Source organism: Oncorhynchus nerka, linkage group LG2, assembly GCF_034236695.1.
Source record: "Oncorhynchus nerka isolate Pitt River linkage group LG2, Oner_Uvic_2.0, whole genome shotgun sequence".
NCBI lineage: Eukaryota > Metazoa > Chordata > Actinopteri > Salmoniformes > Salmonidae > Oncorhynchus > Oncorhynchus nerka.
Window position 1 is genome coordinate 13,895,996 of NC_088397.1, and position 22,590 is coordinate 13,918,585.

The 22,590-nt window shown below is 43.2% G+C and overlaps 3 protein-coding genes across 3 annotated transcripts; all 3 read left to right on the forward strand.

The window, feature by feature from the left end:
- The first annotated feature begins 33 nt into the window (after window positions 1-33).
- On the forward strand, window positions 34-6,945 carry LOC135572519 (polycomb protein eed-like). The gene is made up of 12 exons (XM_065020606.1): window positions 34-44; window positions 621-651; window positions 919-1,071; window positions 1,415-1,507; window positions 1,629-1,820; window positions 1,936-2,017; window positions 2,200-2,291; window positions 2,460-2,593; window positions 3,019-3,124; window positions 3,243-3,401; window positions 3,617-3,689; window positions 6,011-6,945. The coding sequence occupies exons 1-11, from the start codon at window positions 34-36 to the stop codon at window positions 3,668-3,670; spliced, it is 1,107 nt and encodes a 368-aa protein (XP_064876678.1). The 3' UTR covers window positions 3,671-3,689; window positions 6,011-6,945.
- A 581-nt stretch (window positions 6,946-7,526) lies between these two features.
- LOC135559596 (polycomb protein eed-like) lies at window positions 7,527-16,224 on the forward strand. The gene is made up of 12 exons (XM_065020609.1): window positions 7,527-7,543; window positions 8,498-8,528; window positions 8,796-8,948; window positions 9,294-9,386; window positions 9,508-9,699; window positions 9,815-9,896; window positions 10,079-10,170; window positions 10,339-10,472; window positions 10,898-11,003; window positions 11,122-11,280; window positions 11,496-11,569; window positions 13,898-16,224. Exons 1-12 carry the CDS (start codon window positions 7,527-7,529, stop codon window positions 14,022-14,024), a joined length of 1,260 nt encoding a protein of 419 aa, XP_064876681.1. The 3' UTR covers window positions 14,025-16,224.
- On the forward strand, window positions 15,414-22,346 carry LOC135572521 (polycomb protein eed-like). The gene is made up of 12 exons (XM_065020619.1): window positions 15,414-15,430; window positions 16,387-16,417; window positions 16,686-16,838; window positions 17,183-17,275; window positions 17,397-17,588; window positions 17,704-17,785; window positions 17,968-18,059; window positions 18,228-18,361; window positions 18,788-18,893; window positions 19,012-19,170; window positions 19,386-19,459; window positions 21,787-22,346. Exons 1-12 carry the CDS (start codon window positions 15,414-15,416, stop codon window positions 21,911-21,913), a joined length of 1,260 nt encoding a protein of 419 aa, XP_064876691.1. The 3' UTR covers window positions 21,914-22,346.
- Window positions 22,347-22,590: the final 244 nt, after the last annotated feature.

Genomic DNA, 22,590 nt, shown 5'->3' on the forward strand with positions numbered 1-22,590 from the left:
CAAAAGTCAAACTCTGTCAAGGTGTTGGGGATCATGGCTAGACAGTAAGTCTTGCCATAGATTGTCTAGCAGATTTAAGTCAACTGTAACTTGGCCACTCAGGAACATTCACGGTCTTTTTGGTAAGAAACTCCAGTGTAGATTTGGCCTTGTGTTGCAGGTTGTCCTGCTGAAATGTGAATTCCTCTCCCAGTGTCTGGTATAAAGCAGACTGAAGCATGTTTTCCTCTAGGATTTTGCCTGTGCCTAGCTCCATCCTGTTTCTTTTCATCCTGAAATACTCCCCAGTCTTTGCTGATGTCAATCATTCCATGATGCAGCCACCAACCACCATGCTTGAAGATGAGGCAGCTACTCAGTGATGTATCAGATTTGCCAAAAAGTGTCTTCCTTTGTTGTGTTTTTCTCTCTCTCAGTATTACTTTAGTGCTTTGTCGCATACATGTGTATGTTTTGGAATCTTCTGTGTATTTGTATTCTTTAACTCTAATTTAGGTCATGGGGTCACTACAATGTTGTTGATCCATCCTCAGTTCTCTCCCATTGAACTCTGTAGCGGTTTTAAAATCAGCAATGGCCTCATTGTGAAGTCACTGAGCAGTTTCCTTCCTGTCCTGCAGCTCAGTTCAGAAGGACGACTGCATCTTTGATGTATCTGGGTGGTTTAATACAGTGGTTCCCAAACGTTTAATAGTCCCGTACCCCTTCAAACATTCAACCTCCAGCTGCGTAACCCCTCTAGCACCAGGGTCAGCATGCTCTCAAATGTTGTTTTTTTGTCATCATTGTAAGCCTGCCACACACACACACTATACATTTATTAAACATAAGAATGAGAATGAAAACGGGTGCAGAACATCCATTGCAGTTTGCAAACGCATCAACCACATCTCATGTTGCTATAATTTGTGTTTGTAGGATGATGCTGTCAGCGTTGAGAGTGGGACCAATGTGGAGCGTCCAGACACACCCACCAACACAGCCAACGCTCCAGGCAGGAAGAGCTGGGGCAAGGGCAAGTGGAAATCAAAGAAGTGCAAATACTCCTTCAAGTGCGTCAACAGCCTCAGGGTGAGCCCATCTTATCAATATTTCCAATCATTTCCAACAGCAGACATGTCACATCTTATCAATAGGCCTAATTTTTATTCCAGAAATGTCATAATCTCAACCTTGGACTTGGCATGCCTGTTATAAGTATGTGTTAACTGTGCTGTTTATATGATACTGTGAGTTGTAAACAGCTGAATGAAGGTGTTCTAATGTTACGTGTGGGCTCTGAACCAATGTCTTGACCATTAGACCAAGAGGGAATTCCCACCTGGGCCGAGGTTAACACTGATTGTGAAGTCGCAGGGCTACCTCATCACCTTGACCATGAGCTCAACTCATAATGAACTTGTTCTTTACACAGGAGGACCATGGCCAGCCATTATTTGGGGTCCAGTTCAACTGGCACAGTAAAGAAGGGGACCCGCTGGTGTTTGCTACTGTTGGGAGCAACAGAGTAAGTATCTTTGGCATCACATAAATAATGTTGAAAGTGTAATAGCCAAAACATGTGATGTAAAATACAGACTCATGTGCCACCTGTCACTGCTGACTATGTGATGTCCTTAATTTACCAGGTAACCCTGTACGAGTGCCATTCCCAAGGAGAGATCCGACTCCTGCAGTCATACGTGGATGCTGATGCAGATGAGAACTTCTACACCTGCGCCTGGACCTTTGACACCAGTACAAGCCATCCCCTCCTGGCCGTGGCGGGGTCACGTGGCATCATTCGGGTCATCAACCACATCACCATGCAGTGTATCAAGGTGGGTCAATTTCCAAGTAGTTGTATCCGATACACCAGGGATGGAATTTACATTGGTGCATAAGGGAGGGATTAGTTGTGCCATCTCTGAATAGTTTTGTTGTTTTTTAATGCAGCACTATGTGGGTCACGGGAACGCCATCAATGAGCTCAAGTTCCACCCCAGAGACCCCAACCTCCTGCTATCCGTCAGCAAAGGTAGAACAACTAGACATCATAGCTAGGACTTCATATTTTCTCGACTGACCTGACTTTTTGAGAACTAAACGATTTACATTTAGGAATGATTTCTAATCTGTATGTATTTACATCATTAACAGAATGACTTGACATAAAATCGACTGTGTGAATATCTCATCAGCTTTGTGTTTTGCCTTTAGACCACGCCCTTCGTCTGTGGAACATCCAAACAGACACACTGGTGGCCATCTTTGGAGGTGTAGAGGGACATAGAGATGAAGTCCTCAGCGCAGTGAGTACACGACATGACCACAACCATCTCTTATTGGCTTTCTTGATCAATAGAAGTCAGGGATTTCTATGTGTATGTGACCATTGAAAATTGCGATACAAATATGGATCACACAGAAAAAGAAATGAGAAATGAATGATATAATAATGGAAAATGTCTCTGCGCCAGGACTTTGACCTGCTAGGTGAGAAGATCATGTCGTGTGGAATGGACCACTCTCTGAAGCTCTGGACGATCAACTCAGAGAGGATGCAGAAAGCCATTCACGGGTCCTATGAATACAACCCTTCCAAGACAAACAGGTGAACATATTGGTTGTGGGCAACAAACGTACGTGTATTCCCATGTATATTTCAGTCATTCAGCAGATTTTTATACACAACAAAGTGCGTTCAAATAACAGGGCTGAACAATTGCATAAAAGGAACATAGTACAGTGTTGCCAGGATACAGTCAGAATCTCACATCTTTTATTTAACCTTTATTTAACTAGGCAAGTCAGTTAAGAAGAAATTCTTATTTACAATGACTGTGTAGGAATAGTGGGTTAACTGCCTTGTTCAGGGGCAGAACGACAGATTTTTACATTGTCAACTCGGGGATTCGATCTAGCACCCTTTCGGTTACTGGCCCAACGCTCTAGCCACTAGGTTACCTGATGCCCGAACTGTTGATTTTCAACTTGAAAATGTTTGCTCCTTTAACCGATGATTCTGTCTTCTTACAGGCCATGGGTCTCTCAGAAGATCCACTTCCCTGACTTCTCTACCAGAGACATCCACAGGAACTATGTGGACTGTGTACGCTGGCTGGGAGATCTGATTTTATCCAAGGTAAGACTGTGAGAATCTTTTTGTTCAAACACAAATACGTCACATTCTGTTATTAGGTTGTGGATCCCATTGTGACCCTCATAACCCTACTCCTTTGTTCTGTTCCTCCCCTGACCAGTCGTGTGAGAACGCTATCGTGTGTTGGAAACCAGGGAAGATGGAGGACGATATTGACCGCATCAAACCAAACGAGTCCAACGTGACAATCCTGGGTCGCTTCGACTACAGCCAGTGTGACATCTGGTACATGCGTTTCTCCATGGACTTCTGGCAGAAGGTAAAGATATTTCCCCTTCCGTTGTGTCTGTGGCTTTGTGGAATCCCTTATCTGCTACTGTTCATCCCAGTATTGTAAGCAAACAGTGGTTTGGTGTTGGAACTTTATAACTAAATAGATGCAAGTTTGTTGTTTAACATTAAACATAAAGTATAGTATTGTCTCCACGTAGAAAGTTGTTTGACTATTGAAGTAACACATGTCTTGTCCTACAGATGTTGGCTCTGGGAAACCAAGTGGGAAACTGTACGTGTGGGACCTTGAGGTAGAGGACCCCCACAAAGCAAAGTAAGAGTCCGTAGGGAAACTGTACGTGTGGGACCTTGAGGTAGAGGACCCCACAAAGCAAAGTAAGAGTCTGTGGGGAAACTGTACGTGTGGGACCTTGAGGTAGAGGACCCCCACAAAGCAAAGTAAGAGTCTGTAGGGAAACTGTACGTGTGGGACCTTGAGATAGAGGACCCCCACAAAGCAAAGTAAGAGTCTGTAGGGAAACTGTACGTGTGGGACCTTGAGGTAGAGGACCCCCACAAAGCAAAGTAAGAGTCTGTGGGGAAACTGTACGTGTGGGACCTTGAGGTAGAGGACCCCCACAAAGCAAAGTAAGAGTCTGTAGGGAAACTGTACGTGTGGGACCTTGAGGTAGAGGACCCCACAAAGCAAAGTAAGAGTCTGTAGGGAAACTGTACGTGTGGGACCTTGAGATAGAGGACCCCCACAAAGCAAAGTAAGAGTCCGTAGGGAAACTGTACGTGTGGGACCTTGAGGTAGAGGACCCCACAAAGCAAAGTAAGAGTCCGTAGGGAAACTGTACGTGTGGTGGTGTTGGGAAAGCTACTCTGAAGATATAGTTCACCAAGCTACCAATTACTTCACACTGGAAGAAGTTAAGCTACACTAAACTAGTTACTTTGAAAAGTAGTTCACAACATCCAAACTACTTTGTGAAAGATCATCAATACAGTATGTTAACAATCTGTAATTTAGCCTAATTATATAGGGTAACATTTGTATTTTTCCCAGATAGACATCCAAACCTAATCATTTTTCATGATGGTCATAAACAGTAACTGGTAATGTTGTATAGTTTAGAAAGGTCTGGAACTAGCCTTTCTGGTAAATGTTATAACTTTCTGAGGTGTACTCTTTTTAGAACACAAGTACATGGTACAAATATGAACAAACAAATTCTAAAGGACTTAGTATAAGATTTCCCATATCTTAACAGTGAAATGTGATCTAAAGGTCCACTGATCAGCACAGAGACACCATTCAGATGTGTTCAGACTCTTTACAACTTCTGTCTGTGACCAAGAGAACGCGCTCTTTCAATTCTATGAAATGATTGTGTTTTATTTTATTTTGAAAGCTCTAAATCCGGCTGAGAATTTCACAGCGAGATGAACCCACAACGGCTGAACTCAGACTGTCATATTCCATTTCCCAGGCTCACTTGCTCAGAGGAAATCAATTCTTGTGAGAATTGACACATCACTCCCTATGAACATGAAGTGTCACGTTTCAGACCCCACAAGTCCACGCCACTGAGAGAGTGGAAACAGAGAGCAGACAAAATGGGTCTTTGTGCCACTTTAAGGTACAGGGCACTATGGCGTTCAGAGCGCTTTGTATACCAAAATGTCAGTCAGAACCGCTCAGTCCCCCCATACAGGGGACTTAACATCTAAGAGGTTTTAAACTAAATGTTTCAAATCAGAATTAGACGGGTCTGATGCTGAGAAAGGACATTTTTGCCTACTTTACCCATATGTTATTTTTTTACAAAAGAAGTTGCTAAAAAGTTCACTTCTGAAAACACCAAGAATTGAATTTAGTTCAACTACCACCAAGCTAAAGCAAAATGTATTTAAATTACTAGTTGATCTACATGTATTTCACTACATCACTGTACGTGAAGGTAGAGGACCCGCAGTTAATACACCTCACCTAAGCAGTGGTTCATGCCTAGATGGTAGACTGCCTGAGAGAAGTGAAGGCCAGTAGAGCACCACTCTCCTTGTTATGTATCATGTTCCAGGGCTGTGACAGAGACCTCGCAGAATAATTAGACAAGATATTTCAGGGGATGTATAAATGTGAAGCATCCGCTTGCGTTTCCATTCACTACCAAATATGGTAGTGAGAGAAAGCCAAGTGGCCGGCAGTGGGAGATGCTGGAGCAAGATGGATTTTGTCCGACATTCTGCAAATGTGTCATTTTCAACAGTTTGTCCTCAATACAGTTCTGTTCCCAAAGCTGCAATCTGTTACGAACAGAGTGGACTACGTTTTAAAGACTTTACCCTTTGCTAAAGTAAAAAAAAAAGGCATTGTTTAAAAGGAGTGCAAAGGCGAATTGAGATATTGCACACGTGCACTTCAAAGTAGGCGTTCACTAACAGCGATATGCAAATATACACTACAACGCGCCAATAGTATCTCGCAAGCTCATGCTTGGCCTTGCCCAGCCCCTTGCTTGTTCTGCCCACTGACTCATTTGTTCTCATTTGAAATGACGGGCGGTGGTCTCTTAGTGTCTCCGAAGATTGTTATAACTAAACTGTCTTTCTGTTTCACCAAATACATTCTAACCTGGCTCTCTGTTTCAGGTGCACCATCCTCACCCTCCCAAGATGCACCTCTGCCATCAGACAGACCAGCTTCAGCCGTGACAGCAGTATCCTGATTGCAGTCTGTGACGACGCTCTATCTGGCGCTGGGACCGCCTGCGATGAAGACAACATTGGCAACGAGCAACCTATTCTATTATGACGGACCAGTCACTTTGCTGTCAAGAACCAGAAACATTTTCCAGGGACACATTTTCTGTGTATAGTCTGCATCAGATCTGTCCAATGGAGGTGTTGTTTAACATCTCAGGAACCACTCCCAACATGACAACGGTGCTACAGGTCTGCACAGAAAAATGTGTGTCTGGAACCCACCAATTATTTTCCTTTTGTTTCCCTTCTCCGGGTTATACTTATACCAGCCCATCCTTATTAAATCCATGAGGGGGGTGAAAAGGTGCGCAATTTGGGGAGAAGGGTGGAGAATCAGACTACAACCCTGGAGCCCTTCAAGCTTTCTCTCCCCTTCTTGCTATTTAGTTCCCCTTGCTTACTATTCACTTTTTAATGGGCTTTAATAAATGCTATTTTTCTAAAGGCTTCTTGTCTCATTCCGAGGTACTGAAGCTTGAAAACTCTAAGTAAATATATGGTCCCCTAAGCCCAGGCCATCTGAATGCATGGAGAAAATGAGTAGCGGGACAGTTTGGGTGTTAACTGCCCCAAAAGTGCATCTCATGCACTAGAAATGAAAGTTTTCAACATGAAAATAAATGAAGCATCTAGGATCCGCGTGTATGGGCAAGCTAAATATGTATGGCATAAAGTAGTGGTGAAAAGAGAATTTTAAGAAACGTTTAATATTGGACAAACATGTAGTAATTGTTGCTATAAAACGATATTTTCGTCTTCTGTGGAGGACCATTCCTGGACATTCTGGAGCAGAAAATGAAGTCTTTGGTCTTCTCTGTCCATGCCCCTTTATCATGGTTTTTAACACTGGTCTTGTCGAGACAACTCAAGTCTTCCAGAAATTAGGGTTTTGAGCCATGCGCCTCTGGAAGTTCTCATACCTGGGGAGAAAGATCAGAGGAGCACATGACTTTATGCTTTTGATTTAGGAAGCACATTCAGATCGTTTGCAGCGTCCATGCTTAACTGACTGATTGAGAAATTCCTCAAATGTTAGTTTCCTTGTAGGCAGCCCAATAACCACAGGTTCCTCAAACGTGGGTCAGGCAAATTGAAAATAATTGATTGGGTTAATTCAAGCAGGTGTTTAAATGGTCTGACTTTGAATAGGACCAACAGGGAATCATTTTACCATTTGAGGATGGAACTGGCAGGGATGAACATTTCTGAGGGGTTTGGAGTCATCTGCGACTGGGAAACGGCAAAAGACGAGGAGAAATTATACAAACTGTCCAGCATCTTCTGAGTGAACTGAGGAGAGAGAGTTGAGTTGGTCAGCTGAGTGTGTAGGTGCTCTTAGCAACATCAAAATAAAAGTCCTGCACATGTGCCACATGTGGACAAAAAGGAATAACTTGTGAGGATGTATTTTGACACGAGGTAAGCAGAGAGGAAGTGGGTCTACAATAGACCCATGTTTGAGAAGTCTCAATACCATCCTTTAGATATGGTCTCAAATACCCCCTGTCATAATGACCAACTGTTCTGCCCACTGACTGTTTGTGCAACCTAATACAATTGAACACAATGCTAGTGTGCCTGTAGAAAGTCTACCCCCTTGGATTTCTTCCCATTTTGTGTTAAAGATTCATGAAAAATAAGTGCCAATATACCATAATTTGTTAGAAACACCTCCGCAGCGATTACAGCTGTGAGTCGTCTTGGGTAAGTCTGAGCTTTGTACACCTGTATTGTGCAATATTTTCTCCTTTTCAAAAGTCAAACTCTGTCAAGGTGTTGGGGATCATGGCTAGACAGTAAGTCTTGCCATAGATTGTCTAGCAGATTTAAGTCAACTGTAACTTGGCCACTCAGGAACATTCACGGTCTTTTTGGTAAGAAACTCCAGTGTAGATTTGGCCTTGTGTTGCAGGTTGTCCTGCTGAAATGTGAATTCCTCTCCCAGTGTCTGGTATAAAGCAGACTGAAGCATGTTTTCCTCTAGGATTTTGCCTGTGCCTAGCTCCATCCTGTTTCTTTTCATCCTGAAATACTCCCCAGTCTTTGCTGATGTCAATCATTCCATGATGCAGCCACCAACCACCATGCTTGAAGATGAGGCAGCTACTCAGTGATGTATCAGATTTGCCAAAAAGTGTCTTCCTTTGTTGTGTTTTTCTCTCTCTCAGTATTACTTTAGTGCTTTGTCGCATACATGTGTATGTTTTGGAATCTTCTGTGTATTTGTATTCTTTTAACTCTAATTTAGGTCATGGGGTCACTACAATGTTGTTGATCCATCCTCAGTTCTCTCCCATTGAACTCTGTAGCGGTTTTAAAATCAGCAATGGCCTCATTGTGAAGTCACTGAGCAGTTTCCTTCCTGTCCTGCAGCTCAGTTCAGAAGGACGACTGCATCTTTGATGTATCTGGGTGGTTTAATACAGTGGTTCCCAAACGTTTAATAGTCCCGTACCCCTTCAAACATTCAACCTCCAGCTGCGTAACCCCTCTAGCACCAGGGTCAGCATGCTCTCAAATGTTGTTTTTTTGTCATCATTGTAAGCCTGCCACACACACACACTATACATTTATTAAACATAAGAATGAGAATGAAAACGGGTGCAGAACATCCATTGCAGTTTGCAAACGCATCAACCACATCTCATGTTGCTATAATTTGTGTTTGTAGGATGATGCTGTCAGCGTTGAGAGTGGGACCAATGTGGAGCGTCCAGACACACCCACCAACACAGCCAACGCTCCAGGCAGGAAGAGCTGGGGCAAGGGCAAGTGGAAATCAAAGAAGTGCAAATACTCCTTCAAGTGCGTCAACAGCCTCAGGGTGAGCCCATCTTATCAATATTTCCAATCATTTCCAACAGCAGACATGTCACATCTTATCAATAGGCCTAATTTTTATTCCAGAAATGTCATAATCTCAACCTTGGACTTGGCATGCCTGTTATAAGTATGTGTTAACTGTGCTGTTTATATGATACTGTGTGAGTTGTAAACAGCTGAATGAAGGTGTTCTAATGTTACGTGTGGGCTCTGAACCAATGTCTTGACCATTAGACCAAGAGGGAATTCCCACCTGGGCCGAGGTTAACACTGATTGTGAAGTCGCAGGGCTACCTCATCACCTTGACCATGAGCTCAACTCATAATGAACTTGTTCTTTACACAGGAGGACCATGGCCAGCCATTATTTGGGGTCCAGTTCAACTGGCACAGTAAAGAAGGGGACCCGCTGGTGTTTGCTACTGTTGGGAGCAACAGAGTAAGTATCTTTGGCATCACATAAATAATGTTGAAAGTGTAATAGCCAAAACATGTGATGTAAAATACAGACTCATGTGCCACCTGTCACTGCTGACTATGTGATGTCCTTAATTTACCAGGTAACCCTGTACGAGTGCCATTCCCAAGGAGAGATCCGACTCCTGCAGTCATACGTGGATGCTGATGCAGATGAGAACTTCTACACCTGCGCCTGGACCTTTGACACCAGTACAAGCCATCCCCTCCTGGCCGTGGCGGGGTCACGTGGCATCATTCGGGTCATCAACCACATCACCATGCAGTGTATCAAGGTGGGTCAATTTCCAAGTAGTTGTATCCGATACACCAGGGATGGAATTTACATTGGTGCATAAGGGAGGGATTAGTTGTGCCATCTCTGAATAGTTTTGTTGTTTTTTAATGCAGCACTATGTGGGTCACGGGAACGCCATCAATGAGCTCAAGTTCCACCCCAGAGACCCCAACCTCCTGCTATCCGTCAGCAAAGGTAGAACAACTAGACATCATAGCTAGGACTTCATATTTTCTCGACTGACCTGACTTTTTGAGAACTAAACGATTTACATTTAGGAATGATTTCTAATCTGTATGTATTTACATCATTAACAGAATGACTTGACATAAAATCGACTGTGTGAATATCTCATCAGCTTTGTGTTTTGCCTTTAGACCACGCCCTTCGTCTGTGGAACATCCAAACAGACACACTGGTGGCCATCTTTGGAGGTGTAGAGGGACATAGAGATGAAGTCCTCAGCGCAGTGAGTACACGACATGACCACAACCATCTCTTATTGGCTTTCTTGATCAATAGAAGTCAGGGATTTCTATGTGTATGTGACCATTGAAAATTGCGATACAAATATGGATCACACAGAAAAAGAAATGAGAAATGAATGATATAATAATGGAAAATGTCTCTGCGCCAGGACTTTGACCTGCTAGGTGAGAAGATCATGTCGTGTGGAATGGACCACTCTCTGAAGCTCTGGACGATCAACTCAGAGAGGATGCAGAAAGCCATTCACGGGTCCTATGAATACAACCCTTCCAAGACAAACAGGTGAACATATTGGTTGTGGGCAACAAACGTACGTGTATTCCCATGTATATTTCAGTCATTCAGCAGATTTTTATACACAACAAAGTGCGTTCAAATAACAGGGCTGAACAATTGCATAAAAGGAACATAGTACAGTGTTGCCAGGATACAGTCAGAATCTCACATCTTTTATTTAACCTTTATTTAACTAGGCAAGTCAGTTAAGAAGAAATTCTTATTTACAATGACTGTGTAGGAATAGTGGGTTAACTGCCTTGTTCAGGGGCAGAACGACAGATTTTTACATTGTCAACTCGGGATTCGATCTAGCACCCTTTCGGTTACTGGCCCAACGCTCTAGCCACTAGGTTACCTGATGCCCCGAACTGTTGATTTTCAACTTGAAAATGTTTGCTCCTTTAACCGATGATTCTGTCTTCTTACAGGCCATGGGTCTCTCAGAAGATCCACTTCCCTGACTTCTCTACCAGAGACATCCACAGGAACTATGTGGACTGTGTACGCTGGCTGGGAGATCTGATTTTATCCAAGGTAAGACTGTGAGAATCTTTTTGTTCAAACACAAATACGTCACATTCTGTTATTAGGTTGTGGATCCCATTGTGACCCTCATAACCCTACTCCTTTGTTCTGTTCCTCCCCTGACCAGTCGTGTGAGAACGCTATCGTGTGTTGGAAACCAGGGAAGATGGAGGACGATATTGACCGCATCAAACCAAACGAGTCCAACGTGACAATCCTGGGTCGCTTCGACTACAGCCAGTGTGACATCTGGTACATGCGTTTCTCCATGGACTTCTGGCAGAAGGTAAAGATATTTCCCCTTCCGTTGTGTCTGTGGCTTTGTGGAATCCCTTATCTGCTACTGTTCATCCCAGTATTGTAAGCAAACAGTGGTTTGGTGTTGGAACTTTATAACTAAATAGATGCAAGTTTGTTGTTTAACATTAAACATAAAGTATAGTATTGTCTCCACGTAGAAAGTTGTTTGACTATTGAAGTAACACATGTCTTGTCCTACAGATGTTGGCTCTGGGAAACCAAGTGGGGAAACTGTACGTGTGGGACCTTGAGGTAGAGGACCCCCACAAAGCAAAGTAAGAGTCCGTAGGGAAACTGTACGTGTGGGACCTTGAGGTAGAGGACCCCCACAAAGCAAAGTAAGAGTCTGTGGGGAAACTGTACGTGTGGGACCTTGAGGTAGAGGACCCCCACAAAGCAAAGTAAGAGTCTGTAGGGAAACTGTACGTGTGGGACCTTGAGATAGAGGACCCCCACAAAGCAAAGTAAGAGTCTGTAGGGAAACTGTACGTGTGGGACCTTGAGGTAGAGGACCCCCACAAAGCAAAGTAAGAGTCTGTGGGGAAACTGTACGTGTGGGACCTTGAGGTAGAGGACCCCCACAAAGCAAAGTAAGAGTCTGTAGGGAAACTGTACGTGTGGGACCTTGAGGTAGAGGACCCCCACAAAGCAAAGTAAGAGTCTGTAGGGAAACTGTACGTGTGGGACCTTGAGATAGAGGACCCCCACAAAGCAAAGTAAGAGTCCGTAGGGAAACTGTACGTGTGGGACCTTGAGGTAGAGGACCCCCACAAAGCAAAGTAAGAGTCCGTAGGGAAACTGTACGTGTGGTGGTGTTGGGAAAGCTACTCTGAAGATATAGTTCACCAAGCTACCAATTACTTCACACTGGAAGAAGTTAAGCTACACTAAACTAGTTACTTTGAAAAAGTAGTTCACAACATCAAACTACTTTGTGAAAGATCATCAATACAGTATGTTAACAATCTGTAATTTAGCCTAATTATATAGGGTAACATTTGTATTTTTTCCCAGATAGACATCCAAACCTAATCATTTTTCATGATGGTCATAAACAGTAACTGGTAATGTTGTATAGTTTAGAAAGGTCTGGAACTAGCCTTTCTGGTAAATGTTATAACTTTCTGAGGTGTACTCTCTTTTTAGAACACAAGTACATGGTACAAATATGAACAAACAAATTCTAAAGGACTTAGTATAAGATTTCCCATATCTTAACAGTGAAATGTGATCTAAAGGTCCACTGATCAGCACAGAGACACCATTCAGATGTGTTCAGACTCTTTACAACTTCTGTCTGTGACCAAGAGAACGCGCTCTTTCAATTCTATGAAATGATTGTGTTTTATTTTATTTTGAAAGCTCTAAATCCGGCTGAGAATTTCACAGCGAGATGAACCCACAACGGCTGAACTCAGACTGTCATATTCCATTTCCCAGGCTCACTTGCTCAGAGGAAATCAATTCTTGTGAGAATTGACACATCACTCCCTATGAACATGAAGTGTCACGTTTCAGACCCCACAAGTCCACGCCACTGAGAGAGTGGAAACAGAGAGCAGACAAAATGGGTCTTTGTGCCACTTTAAGGTACAGGGCACTATGGCGTTCAGAGCGCTTTGTATACCAAAATGTCAGTCAGAACCGCTCAGTCCCCCCATACAGGGGACTTAACATCTAAGAGGTTTTAAACTAAATGTTTCAAATCAGAATTAGACGGGTCTGATGCTGAGAAAGGACATTTTTGCCTACTTTACCCATATGTTATTTTTTTACAAAAGAAGTTGCTAAAAAGTTCACTTCTGAAAACACCAAGAATTGAATTTAGTTCAACTACCACCAAGCTAAAGCAAAATGTATTTAAATTACTAGTTGATCTACATGTATTTCACTACATCACTGTACGTGAAGGTAGAGGACCCGCAAAGTTAATACACCTCACCTAAGCAGTGGTTCATGCCTAGATGGTAGACTGCCTGAGAGAAGTGAAGGCCAGTAGAGCACCACTCTCCTTGTTATGTATCATGTTCCAGGGCTGTGACAGAGACCTCGCAGAATAATTAGACAAGATATTTCAGGGGATGTATAAATGTGAAGCATCCGCTTGGCGTTTCCATTCACTACCAAATATGGTAGTGAGAGAAAGCCAAGTGGCCGGCAGTGGGAGATGCTGGAGCAAGATGGATTTTGTCCGACATTCTGCAAATGTGTCATTTTCAACAGTTTGTCCTCAATACAGTTCTGTTCCCAAAGCTGCAATCTGTTACGAACAGAGTGGACTACGTTTTAAAGACTTTACCCTTTGCTAAAGTAAAAAAAAGGCATTGTTTAAAAGGAGTGCAAAGGCGAATTGAGATATTGCACACGTGCACTTCAAAGTAGGCGTTCACTAACAGCGATATGCAAATATACACTACAACGCGCCAATAGTATCTCGCAAGCTCATGCTTGGCCTTGCCCAGCCCCTTGCTTGTTCTGCCCACTGACTCATTTGTTCTCATTTGAAATGACGGGCGGTGGTCTCTTAGTGTCTCCGAAGATTGTTATAACTAAACTGTCTTTCTGTTTCACCAAATACATTCTAACCTGGCTCTCTGTTTCAGGTGCACCATCCTCACCCTCCCAAGATGCACCTCTGCCATCAGACAGACCAGCTTCAGCCGTGACAGCAGTATCCTGATTGCAGTCTGTGACGACGCCTCTATCTGGCGCTGGGACCGCCTGCGATGAAGACAACATTGGCAACGAGCAACCTATTCTATTATGACGGACCAGTCACTTTGCTGTCAAGAACCAGAAACATTTTCCAGGGACACATTTTCTGTGTATAGTCTGCATCAGATCTGTCCAATGGAGGTGTTGTTTAACATCTCAGGAACCACTCCCAACATGACAACGGTGCTACAGGTCTGCACAGAAAAATGTGTGTCTGGAACCCACCAATTATTTTCCTTTTGTTTCCCTTCTCCGGGTTATACTTATACCAGCCCATCCTTATTAAATCCATGAGGGGGGTGAAAAGGTGCGCAATTTGGGGAGAAGGGTGGAGAATCAGACTACAACCCTGGAGCCCTTCAAGCTTTCTCTCCCCTTGCTATTTAGTTCCCCTTTGCTTACTATTCACTTTTTAATGGGCTTTAATAAATGCTATTTTTCTAAAGGCTTCTTGTCTCATTCCGAGGTACTGAAGCTTGAAAACTCTAAGTAAATATATGGTCCCCTAAGCCCAGGCCATCTGAATGCATGGAGAAAATGAGTAGCGGGACAGTTTGGGTGTTAACTGCCCCAAAAGTGCATCTCATGCACTAGAAATGAAAGTTTTCAACATGAAAATAAATGAAGCATCTAGGATCCGCGTGTATGGGCAAGCTAAATATGTATGGCATAAAGTAGTGGTGAAAAGAGAATTTTAAGAAACGTTTAATATTGGACAAACATGTAGTAATTGTTGCTATAAAACGATATTTTCGTCTTCTGTGGAGGACCATTCCTGGACATTCTGGAGCAGAAAATGAAGTCTTTGGTCTTCTCTGTCCATGCCCCTTTATCATGGTTTTTAACACTGGTCTTGTCGAGACAACTCAAGTCTTCCAGAAATTAGGGTTTTGAGCCATGCGCCTCTGGAAGTTCTCATACCTGGGGAGAAAGATCAGAGGAGCACATGACTTTATGCTTTTGATTTAGGAAGCACATTCAGATCGTTTGCAGCGTCCATGCTTAACTGACTGATTGAGAAATTCCTCAAATGTTAGTTTCCTTGTAGGCAGCCCAATAACCACAGGTTCCTCAAACGTGGGTCAGGCAAATTGAAAATAATTGATTGGGTTAATTCAAGCAGGTGTTTAAATGGTCTGACTTTGAATAGGACCAACAGGGAATCATTTTACCATTTGAGGATGGAACTGGCAGGGATGAACATTTCTGAGGGGTTTGGAGTCATCTGCGACTGGGAAACGGCAAAAGACGAGGAGAAATTATACAAACTGTCCAGCATCTTCTGAGTGAACTGAGGAGAGAGAGTTGAGTTGGTCAGCTGAGTGTGTAGGTGCTCTTAGCAACATCAAAATAAAAGTCCTGCACATGTGCCACATGTGGACAAAAAAGGAATAACTTGTGAGGATGTATTTTGACACGAGGTAAGCAGAGAGGAAGTGGGTCTACAATAGACCCATGTTTGAGAAGTCTCAATACCATCCTTTAGATATGGTCTCAAATACCCCCTGTCATAATGACCAACTGTTCTGCCCACTGACTGTTTGTGCAACCTAATACAATTGAACACAATGCTAGTGTGCCTGTAGAAAGTCTACCCCCCCTTGGATTTCTTCCCATTTTGTGTTAAAGATTCATGAAAAATAAGTGCCAATATACCATAATTTGTTAGAAACACCTCCGCAGCGATTACAGCTGTGAGTCGTCTTGGGTAAGTCTGAGCTTTGTACACCTGTATTGTGCAATATTTTCTCCTTTTCAAAAGTCAAACTCTGTCAAGGTGTTGGGGATCATGGCTAGACAGTAAGTCTTGCCATAGATTGTCTAGCAGATTTAAGTCAACTGTAACTTGGCCACTCAGGAACATTCACGGTCTTTTTGGTAAGAAACTCCAGTGTAGATTTGGCCTTGTGTTGCAGGTTGTCCTGCTGAAATGTGAATTCCTCTCCCAGTGTCTGGTATAAAGCAGACTGAAGCATGTTTTCCTCTAGGATTTTGCCTGTGCCTAGCTCCATCCTGTTTCTTTTCATCCTGAAATACTCCCCAGTCTTTGCTGATGTCAATCATTCCATGATGCAGCCACCAACCACCATGCTTGAAGATGAGGCAGCTACTCAGTGATGTATCAGATTTGCCAAAAAGTGTCTTCCTTTGTTGTGTTTTTCTCTCTCTCAGTATTACTTTAGTGCTTTGTCGCATACATGTGTATGTTTTGGAATCTTCTGTGTATTTGTATTCTTTTAACTCTAATTTAGGTCATGGGGTCACTACAATGTTGTTGATCCATCCTCAGTTCTCTCCCATTGAACTCTGTAGCGGTTTTAAAATCAGCAATGGCCTCATTGTGAAGTCACTGAGCAGTTTCCTTCCTGTCCTGCAGCTCAGTTCAGAAGGACGACTGCATCTTTGATGTATCTGGGTGGTTTAATACAGTGGTTCCCAAACGTTTAATAGTCCCGTACCCCTTCAAACATTCAACCTCCAGCTGCGTAACCCCTCTAGCACCAGGGTCAGCATGCTCTCAAATGTTGTTTTTTTGTCATCATTGTAAGCCTGCCACACACACACACTATACATTTATTAAACATAAGAATGAGAATGAAAACGGGGTGCAGAACATCCATTGCAGTTTGCAAACGCATCAACCACATCTCATGTTGCTATAATTTGTGTTTGTAGGATGATGCTGTCAGCGTTGAGAGTGGGACCAATGTGGAGCGTCCAGACACACCCACCAACACAGCCAACGCTCCAGGCAGGAAGAGCTGGGGCAAGGGCAAGTGGAAATCAAAGAAGTGCAAATACTCCTTCAAGTGCGTCAACAGCCTCAGGGTGAGCCCATCTTATCAATATTTCCAATCATTTCCAACAGCAGACATGTCACATCTTATCAATAGGCCTAATTTTTATTCCAGAAATGTCATAATCTCAACCTTGGACTTGGCATGCCTGTTATAAGTATGTGTTAACTGTGCTGTTTATATGATACTGTGTGAGTTGTAAACAGCTGAATGAAGGTGTTCTAATGTTACGTGTGGGCTCTGAACCAATGTCTTGACCATTAGACCAAGAGGAATTCCCACCTGGGCCGAGGTTAACACTGATTGTGAAGTCGCAGGGCTACCTCATCACCTTGACCATGAGCTCAACTCATAATGAACTTGTTCTTTACACAGGAGGACCATGGCCAGCCATTATTTGGGGTCCAGTTCAACTGGCACAGTAAAGAAGGGGACCCGCTGGTGTTTGCTACTGTTGGGAGCAACAGAGTAAGTATCTTTGGCATCACATAAATAATGTTGAAAGTGTAATAGCCAAAACATGTGATGTAAAATACAGACTCATGTGCCACCTGTCACTGCTGACTATGTGATGTCCTTAATTTACCAGGTAACCCTGTACGAGTGCCATTCCCAAGGAGAGATCCGACTCCTGCAGTCATACGTGGATGCTGATGCAGATGAGAACTTCTACACCTGCGCCTGGACCTTTGACACCAGTACAAGCCATCCCCTCCTGGCCGTGGCGGGGTCACGTGGCATCATTCGGGTCATCAACCACATCACCATGCAGTGTATCAAGGTGGGTCAATTTCCAAGTAGTTGTATCCGATACACCAGGGATGGAATTTACATTGGTGCATAAGGGAGGGATTAGTTGTGCCATCTCTGAATAGTTTTGTTGTTTTTTAATGCAGCACTATGTGGGTCACGGGAACGCCATCAATGAGCTCAAGTTCCACCCCAGAGACCCCAACCTCCTGCTATCCGTCAGCAAAGGTAGAACAACTAGACATCATAGCTAGGACTTCATATTTTCTCGACTGACCTGACTTTTTGAGAACTAAACGATTTACATTTAGGAATGATTTCTAATCTGTATGTATTTACATCATTAACAGAATGACTTGACATAAAATCGACTGTGTGAATATCTCATCAGCTTTGTGTTTTGCCTTTAGACCACGCCCTTCGTCTGTGGAACATCCAAACAGACACACTGGTGGCCATCTTTGGAGGTGTAGAGGGACATAGAGATGAAGTCCTCAGCGCAGTGAGTACACGACATGACCACAACCATCTCTTATTGGCTTTCTTGATCAATAGAAGTCAGGGATTTCTATGTGTATGTGACCATTGAAAATTGCGATACAAATATGGATCACACAGAAAAAGAAATGAGAAATGAATGATATAATAATGGAAAATGTCTCTGCGCCAGGACTTTGACCTGCTAGGTGAGAAGATCATGTCGTGTGGAATGGACCACTCTCTGAAGCTCTGGACGATCAACTCAGAGAGGATGCAGAAAGCCATTCACGGGTCCTATGAATACAACCCTTCCAAGACAAACAGGTGAACATATTGGTTGTGGGCAACAAACGTACGTGTATTCCCATGTATATTTCAGTCATTCAGCAGATTTTTATACACAACAAAGTGCGTTCAAATAACAGGGCTGAACAATTGCATAAAAGGAACATAGTACAGTGTTGCCAGGATACAGTCAGAATCTCACATCTTTTATTTAACCTTTATTTAACTAGGCAAGTCAGTTAAGAAGAAATTCTTATTTACAATGACTGTGTAGGAATAGTGGGTTAACTGCCTTGTTCAGGGGCAGAACGACAGATTTTTACATTGTCAACTCGGGGATTCGATCTAGCACCCTTTCGGTTACTGGCCCAACGCTCTAGCCACTAGGTTACCTGATGCCCCGAACTGTTGATTTTCAACTTGAAAATGTTTGCTCCTTTAACCGATGATTCTGTCTTCTTACAGGCCATGGGTCTCTCAGAAGATCCACTTCCCTGACTTCTCTACCAGAGACATCCACAGGAACTATGTGGACTGTGTACGCTGGCTGGGAGATCTGATTTTATCCAAGGTAAGACTGTGAGAATCTTTTTGTTCAAACACAAATACGTCACATTCTGTTATTAGGTTGTGGATCCCATTGTGACCCTCATAACCCTACTCCTTTGTTCTGTTCCTCCCCTGACCAGTCGTGTGAGAACGCTATCGTGTGTTGGAAACCAGGGAAGATGGAGGACGATATTGACCGCATCAAACCAAACGAGTCCAACGTGACAATCCTGGGTCGCTTCGACTACAGCCAGTGTGACATCTGGTACATGCGTTTCTCCATGGACTTCTGGCAGAAGGTAAAGATATTTCCCCTTCCGTTGTGTCTGTGGCTTTGTGGAATCCCTTATCTGCTACTGTTCATCCCAGTATTGTAAGCAAACAGTGGTTTGGTGTTGGAACTTTATAACTAAATAGATGCAAGTTTGTTGTTTAACATTAAACATAAAGTATAGTATTGTCTCCACGTAGAAAGTTGTTTGACTATTGAAGTAACACATGTCTTGTCCTACAGATGTTGGCTCTGGGAAACCAAGTGGGGAAACTGTACGTGTGGGACCTTGAGGTAGAGGACCCCCACAAAGCAAAGTAAGAGTCCGTAGGGAAACTGTACGTGTGGGACCTTGAAGGTGGTAGAGGACCCCCACAAAGCAAAGTAAGAGTCTGTGGGGAAACTGTACGTGTGGGACCTTGAGGTAGAGGACCCCCACAAAGCAAAGTAAGAGTCTGTAGGGAAACTGTACGTGTGGGACCTTGAGATAGAGGACCCCCACAAAGCAAAGTAAGAGTCTGTAGGGAAACTGTACGTGGGGACCTTGAGGTAGAGGACCCCCACAAAGCAAAGTAAGAGTCTGTGGGGAAACTGTACGTGTGGGACCTTGAGGTAGAGGACCCCACAAAGCAAAGTAAGAGTCTGTAGGGAAACTGTACGTGTGGGACCTTGAGGTAGAGGACCCCCACAAAGCAAAGTAAGAGTCTGTAGGGAAACTGTACGTGTGGGACCTTGAGATAGAGGACCCCCACAAAGCAAAGTAAGAGTCCGTAGGGAAACTGTACGTGTGGGACCTTGAGGTAGAGGACCCCCACAAAGCAAAGTAAGAGTCCGTAGGGAAACTGTACGTGTGGTGGTGTTGGGAAAGCTACTCTGAAGATATAGTTCACCAAGCTACCAATTACTTCACACTGGAAGAAGTTAAGCTACACTAAACTAGTTACTTTGAAAAAGTAGTTCACAACATCCAAACTACTTTGTGAAAGATCATCAATACAGTATGTTAACAATCTGTAATTTAGCCTAATTATATAGGGTAACATTTGTATTTTTTCCCAGATAGACATCCAAACCTAATCATTTTTCATGATGGTCATAAACAGTAACTGGTAATGTTGTATAGTTTAGAAAGGTCTGGAACTAGCCTTTCTGGTAAATGTTATAACTTTCTGAGGTGTACTCTCTTTTTTAGAACACAAGTACATGGTACAAATATGAACAAACAAATTCTAAAGGACTTAGTATAAGATTTCCCATATCTTAACAGTGAAATGTGATCTAAAGGTCCACTGATCAGCACAGAGACACCATTCAGATGTGTTCAGACTCTTTACAACTTCTGTCTGTGACCAAGAGAACGCGCTCTTTCAATTCTATGAAATGATTGTGTTTTATTTTATTTTGAAAGCTCTAAATCCGGCTGAGAATTTCACAGCGAGATGAACCCACAACGGCTGAACTCAGACTGTCATATTCCATTTCCCAGGCTCACTTGCTCAGAGGAAATCAATTCTTGTGAGAATTGACACATCACTCCCTATGAACATGAAGTGTCACGTTTCAGACCCCACAAGTCCACGCCACTGAGAGAGTGGAAACAGAGAGCAGACAAAATGGGTCTTTGTGCCACTTTAAGGTACAGGGCACTATGGCGTTCAGAGCGCTTTGTATACCAAAATGTCAGTCAGAACCGCTCAGTCCCCCCATACAGGGGACTTAACATCTAAGAGGTTTTAAACTAAATGTTTCAAATCAGAATTAGACGGGTCTGATGCTGAGAAAGGACATTTTTGCCTACTTTACCCATATGTTATTTTTTTACAAAAGAAGTTGCTAAAAAGTTCACTTCTGAAAACACCAAGAATTGAATTTAGTTCAACTACCACCAAGCTAAAGCAAAATGTATTTAAATGACTAGTTGATCTACATGTATTTCACTACATCACTGTACGTGAAGGTAGAGGACCCGCAAAGTTAATACACCTCACCTAAGCAGTGGTTCATGCCTAGATGGTAGACTGCCTGAGAGAAGTGAAGGCCAGTAGAGCACCACTCTCCTTGTTATGTATCATGTTCCAGGGCTGTGACAGAGACCTCGCAGAATAATTAGACAAGATATTTCAGGGGATGTATAAATGTGAAGCATCCGCTTGCGTTTCCATTCACTACCAAATATGGTAGTGAGAGAAAGCCAAGTGGCCGGCAGTGGGAGATGCTGGAGCAAGATGGATTTTGTCCGACATTCTGCAAATGTGTCATTTTCAACAGTTTGTCCTCAATACAGTTCTGTTCCCAAAGCTGCAATCTGTTACGAACAGAGTGGACTACGTTTTAAAGACTTTACCCTTTGCTAAAGTAAAAAAAAGGCATTGTTTAAAAGGAGTGCAAAGGCGGAGATATTGCACACGTGCACTTCAAAGTAGGCGTTCACTAACAGCGATATGCAAATATACACTACAACGCGCCAATAGTATCTCGCAAGCTCATGCTTGGCCTTGCCCAGCCCCTTGCTTGTTCTGCCCACTGACTCATTTGTTCTCATTTGAAATGACGGGCGGTGGTCTCTTAGTGTCTCCGAAGATTGTTATAACTAAACTGTCTTTCTGTTTCACCAAATACATTCTAACCTGGCTCTCTGTTTCAGGTGCACCATCCTCACCCTCCCAAGATGCACCTCTGCCATCAGACAGACCAGCTTCAGCCGTGACAGCAGTATCCTGATTGCAGTCTGTGACGACGCCTCTATCTGGCGCTGGGACCGCCTGCGATGAAGACAACATTGGCAACGAGCAACCTATTCTATTATGACGGACCAGTCACTTTGCTGTCAAGAACCAGAAACATTTTCCAGGGACACATTTTCTGTGTATAGTCTGCATCAGATCTGTCCAATGGAGGTGTTGTTTAACATCTCAGGAACCACTCCCAACATGACAACGGTGCTACAGGTCTGCACAGAAAAATGTGTGTCTGGAACCCACCAATTATTTTCCTTTTGTTTCCCTTCTCCGGGTTATACTTATACCAGCCCATCCTTATTAAATCCATGAGGGGGGTGAAAAGGTGCGCAATTTGGGGAGAAGGGTGGAGAATCAGACTACAACCCTGGAGCCCTTCAAGCTTTCTCTCCCCTTCTTGCTATTTAGTTCCCCTTTGCTTACTATTCACTTTTTAATGGGCTTTAATAAATGCTATTTTTCTAAAGGCTTCTTGTCTCATTCCGAGGTACTGAAGCTTGAAAACTCTAAGTAAATATATGGTCCCCTAAGCCCAGGCCATCTGAATGCATGGAGAAAATGAGTAGCGGGACAGTTTGGGTGTTAACTGCCCCAAAAGTGCATCTCATGCACTAGAAATGAAAGTTTTCAACATGAAAATAAATGAAGCATCTAGGATCCGCGTGTATGGGCAAGCTAAATATGTATGGCATAAAGTAGTGGTGAAAAGA

Bases quoted from the DNA above. Each gene is read 5' to 3' on its own strand.
- LOC135572519 (XM_065020606.1), top strand. The intron at 2,594-3,018 runs GTGAACATATTG...GTCTTCTTACAG, and splicing joins AACCCTTCCAAGACAAACAG to GCCATGGGTCTCTCAGAAGA. The intron at 3,125-3,242 runs GTAAGACTGTGA...TCCCCTGACCAG, and splicing joins GAGATCTGATTTTATCCAAG to TCGTGTGAGAACGCTATCGT.
- LOC135559596 (XM_065020609.1), top strand. The intron at 9,897-10,078 runs GTAGAACAACTA...TTTTGCCTTTAG, and splicing joins CCTGCTATCCGTCAGCAAAG to ACCACGCCCTTCGTCTGTGG. The intron at 11,570-13,897 runs GTAAGAGTCCGT...TCTCTGTTTCAG, and splicing joins GAGGACCCCCACAAAGCAAA to GTGCACCATCCTCACCCTCC.
- LOC135572521 (XM_065020619.1), top strand. The intron at 18,060-18,227 runs GTGAGTACACGA...TCTCTGCGCCAG, and splicing joins GAGATGAAGTCCTCAGCGCA to GACTTTGACCTGCTAGGTGA. The intron at 18,362-18,787 runs GTGAACATATTG...GTCTTCTTACAG, and splicing joins AACCCTTCCAAGACAAACAG to GCCATGGGTCTCTCAGAAGA.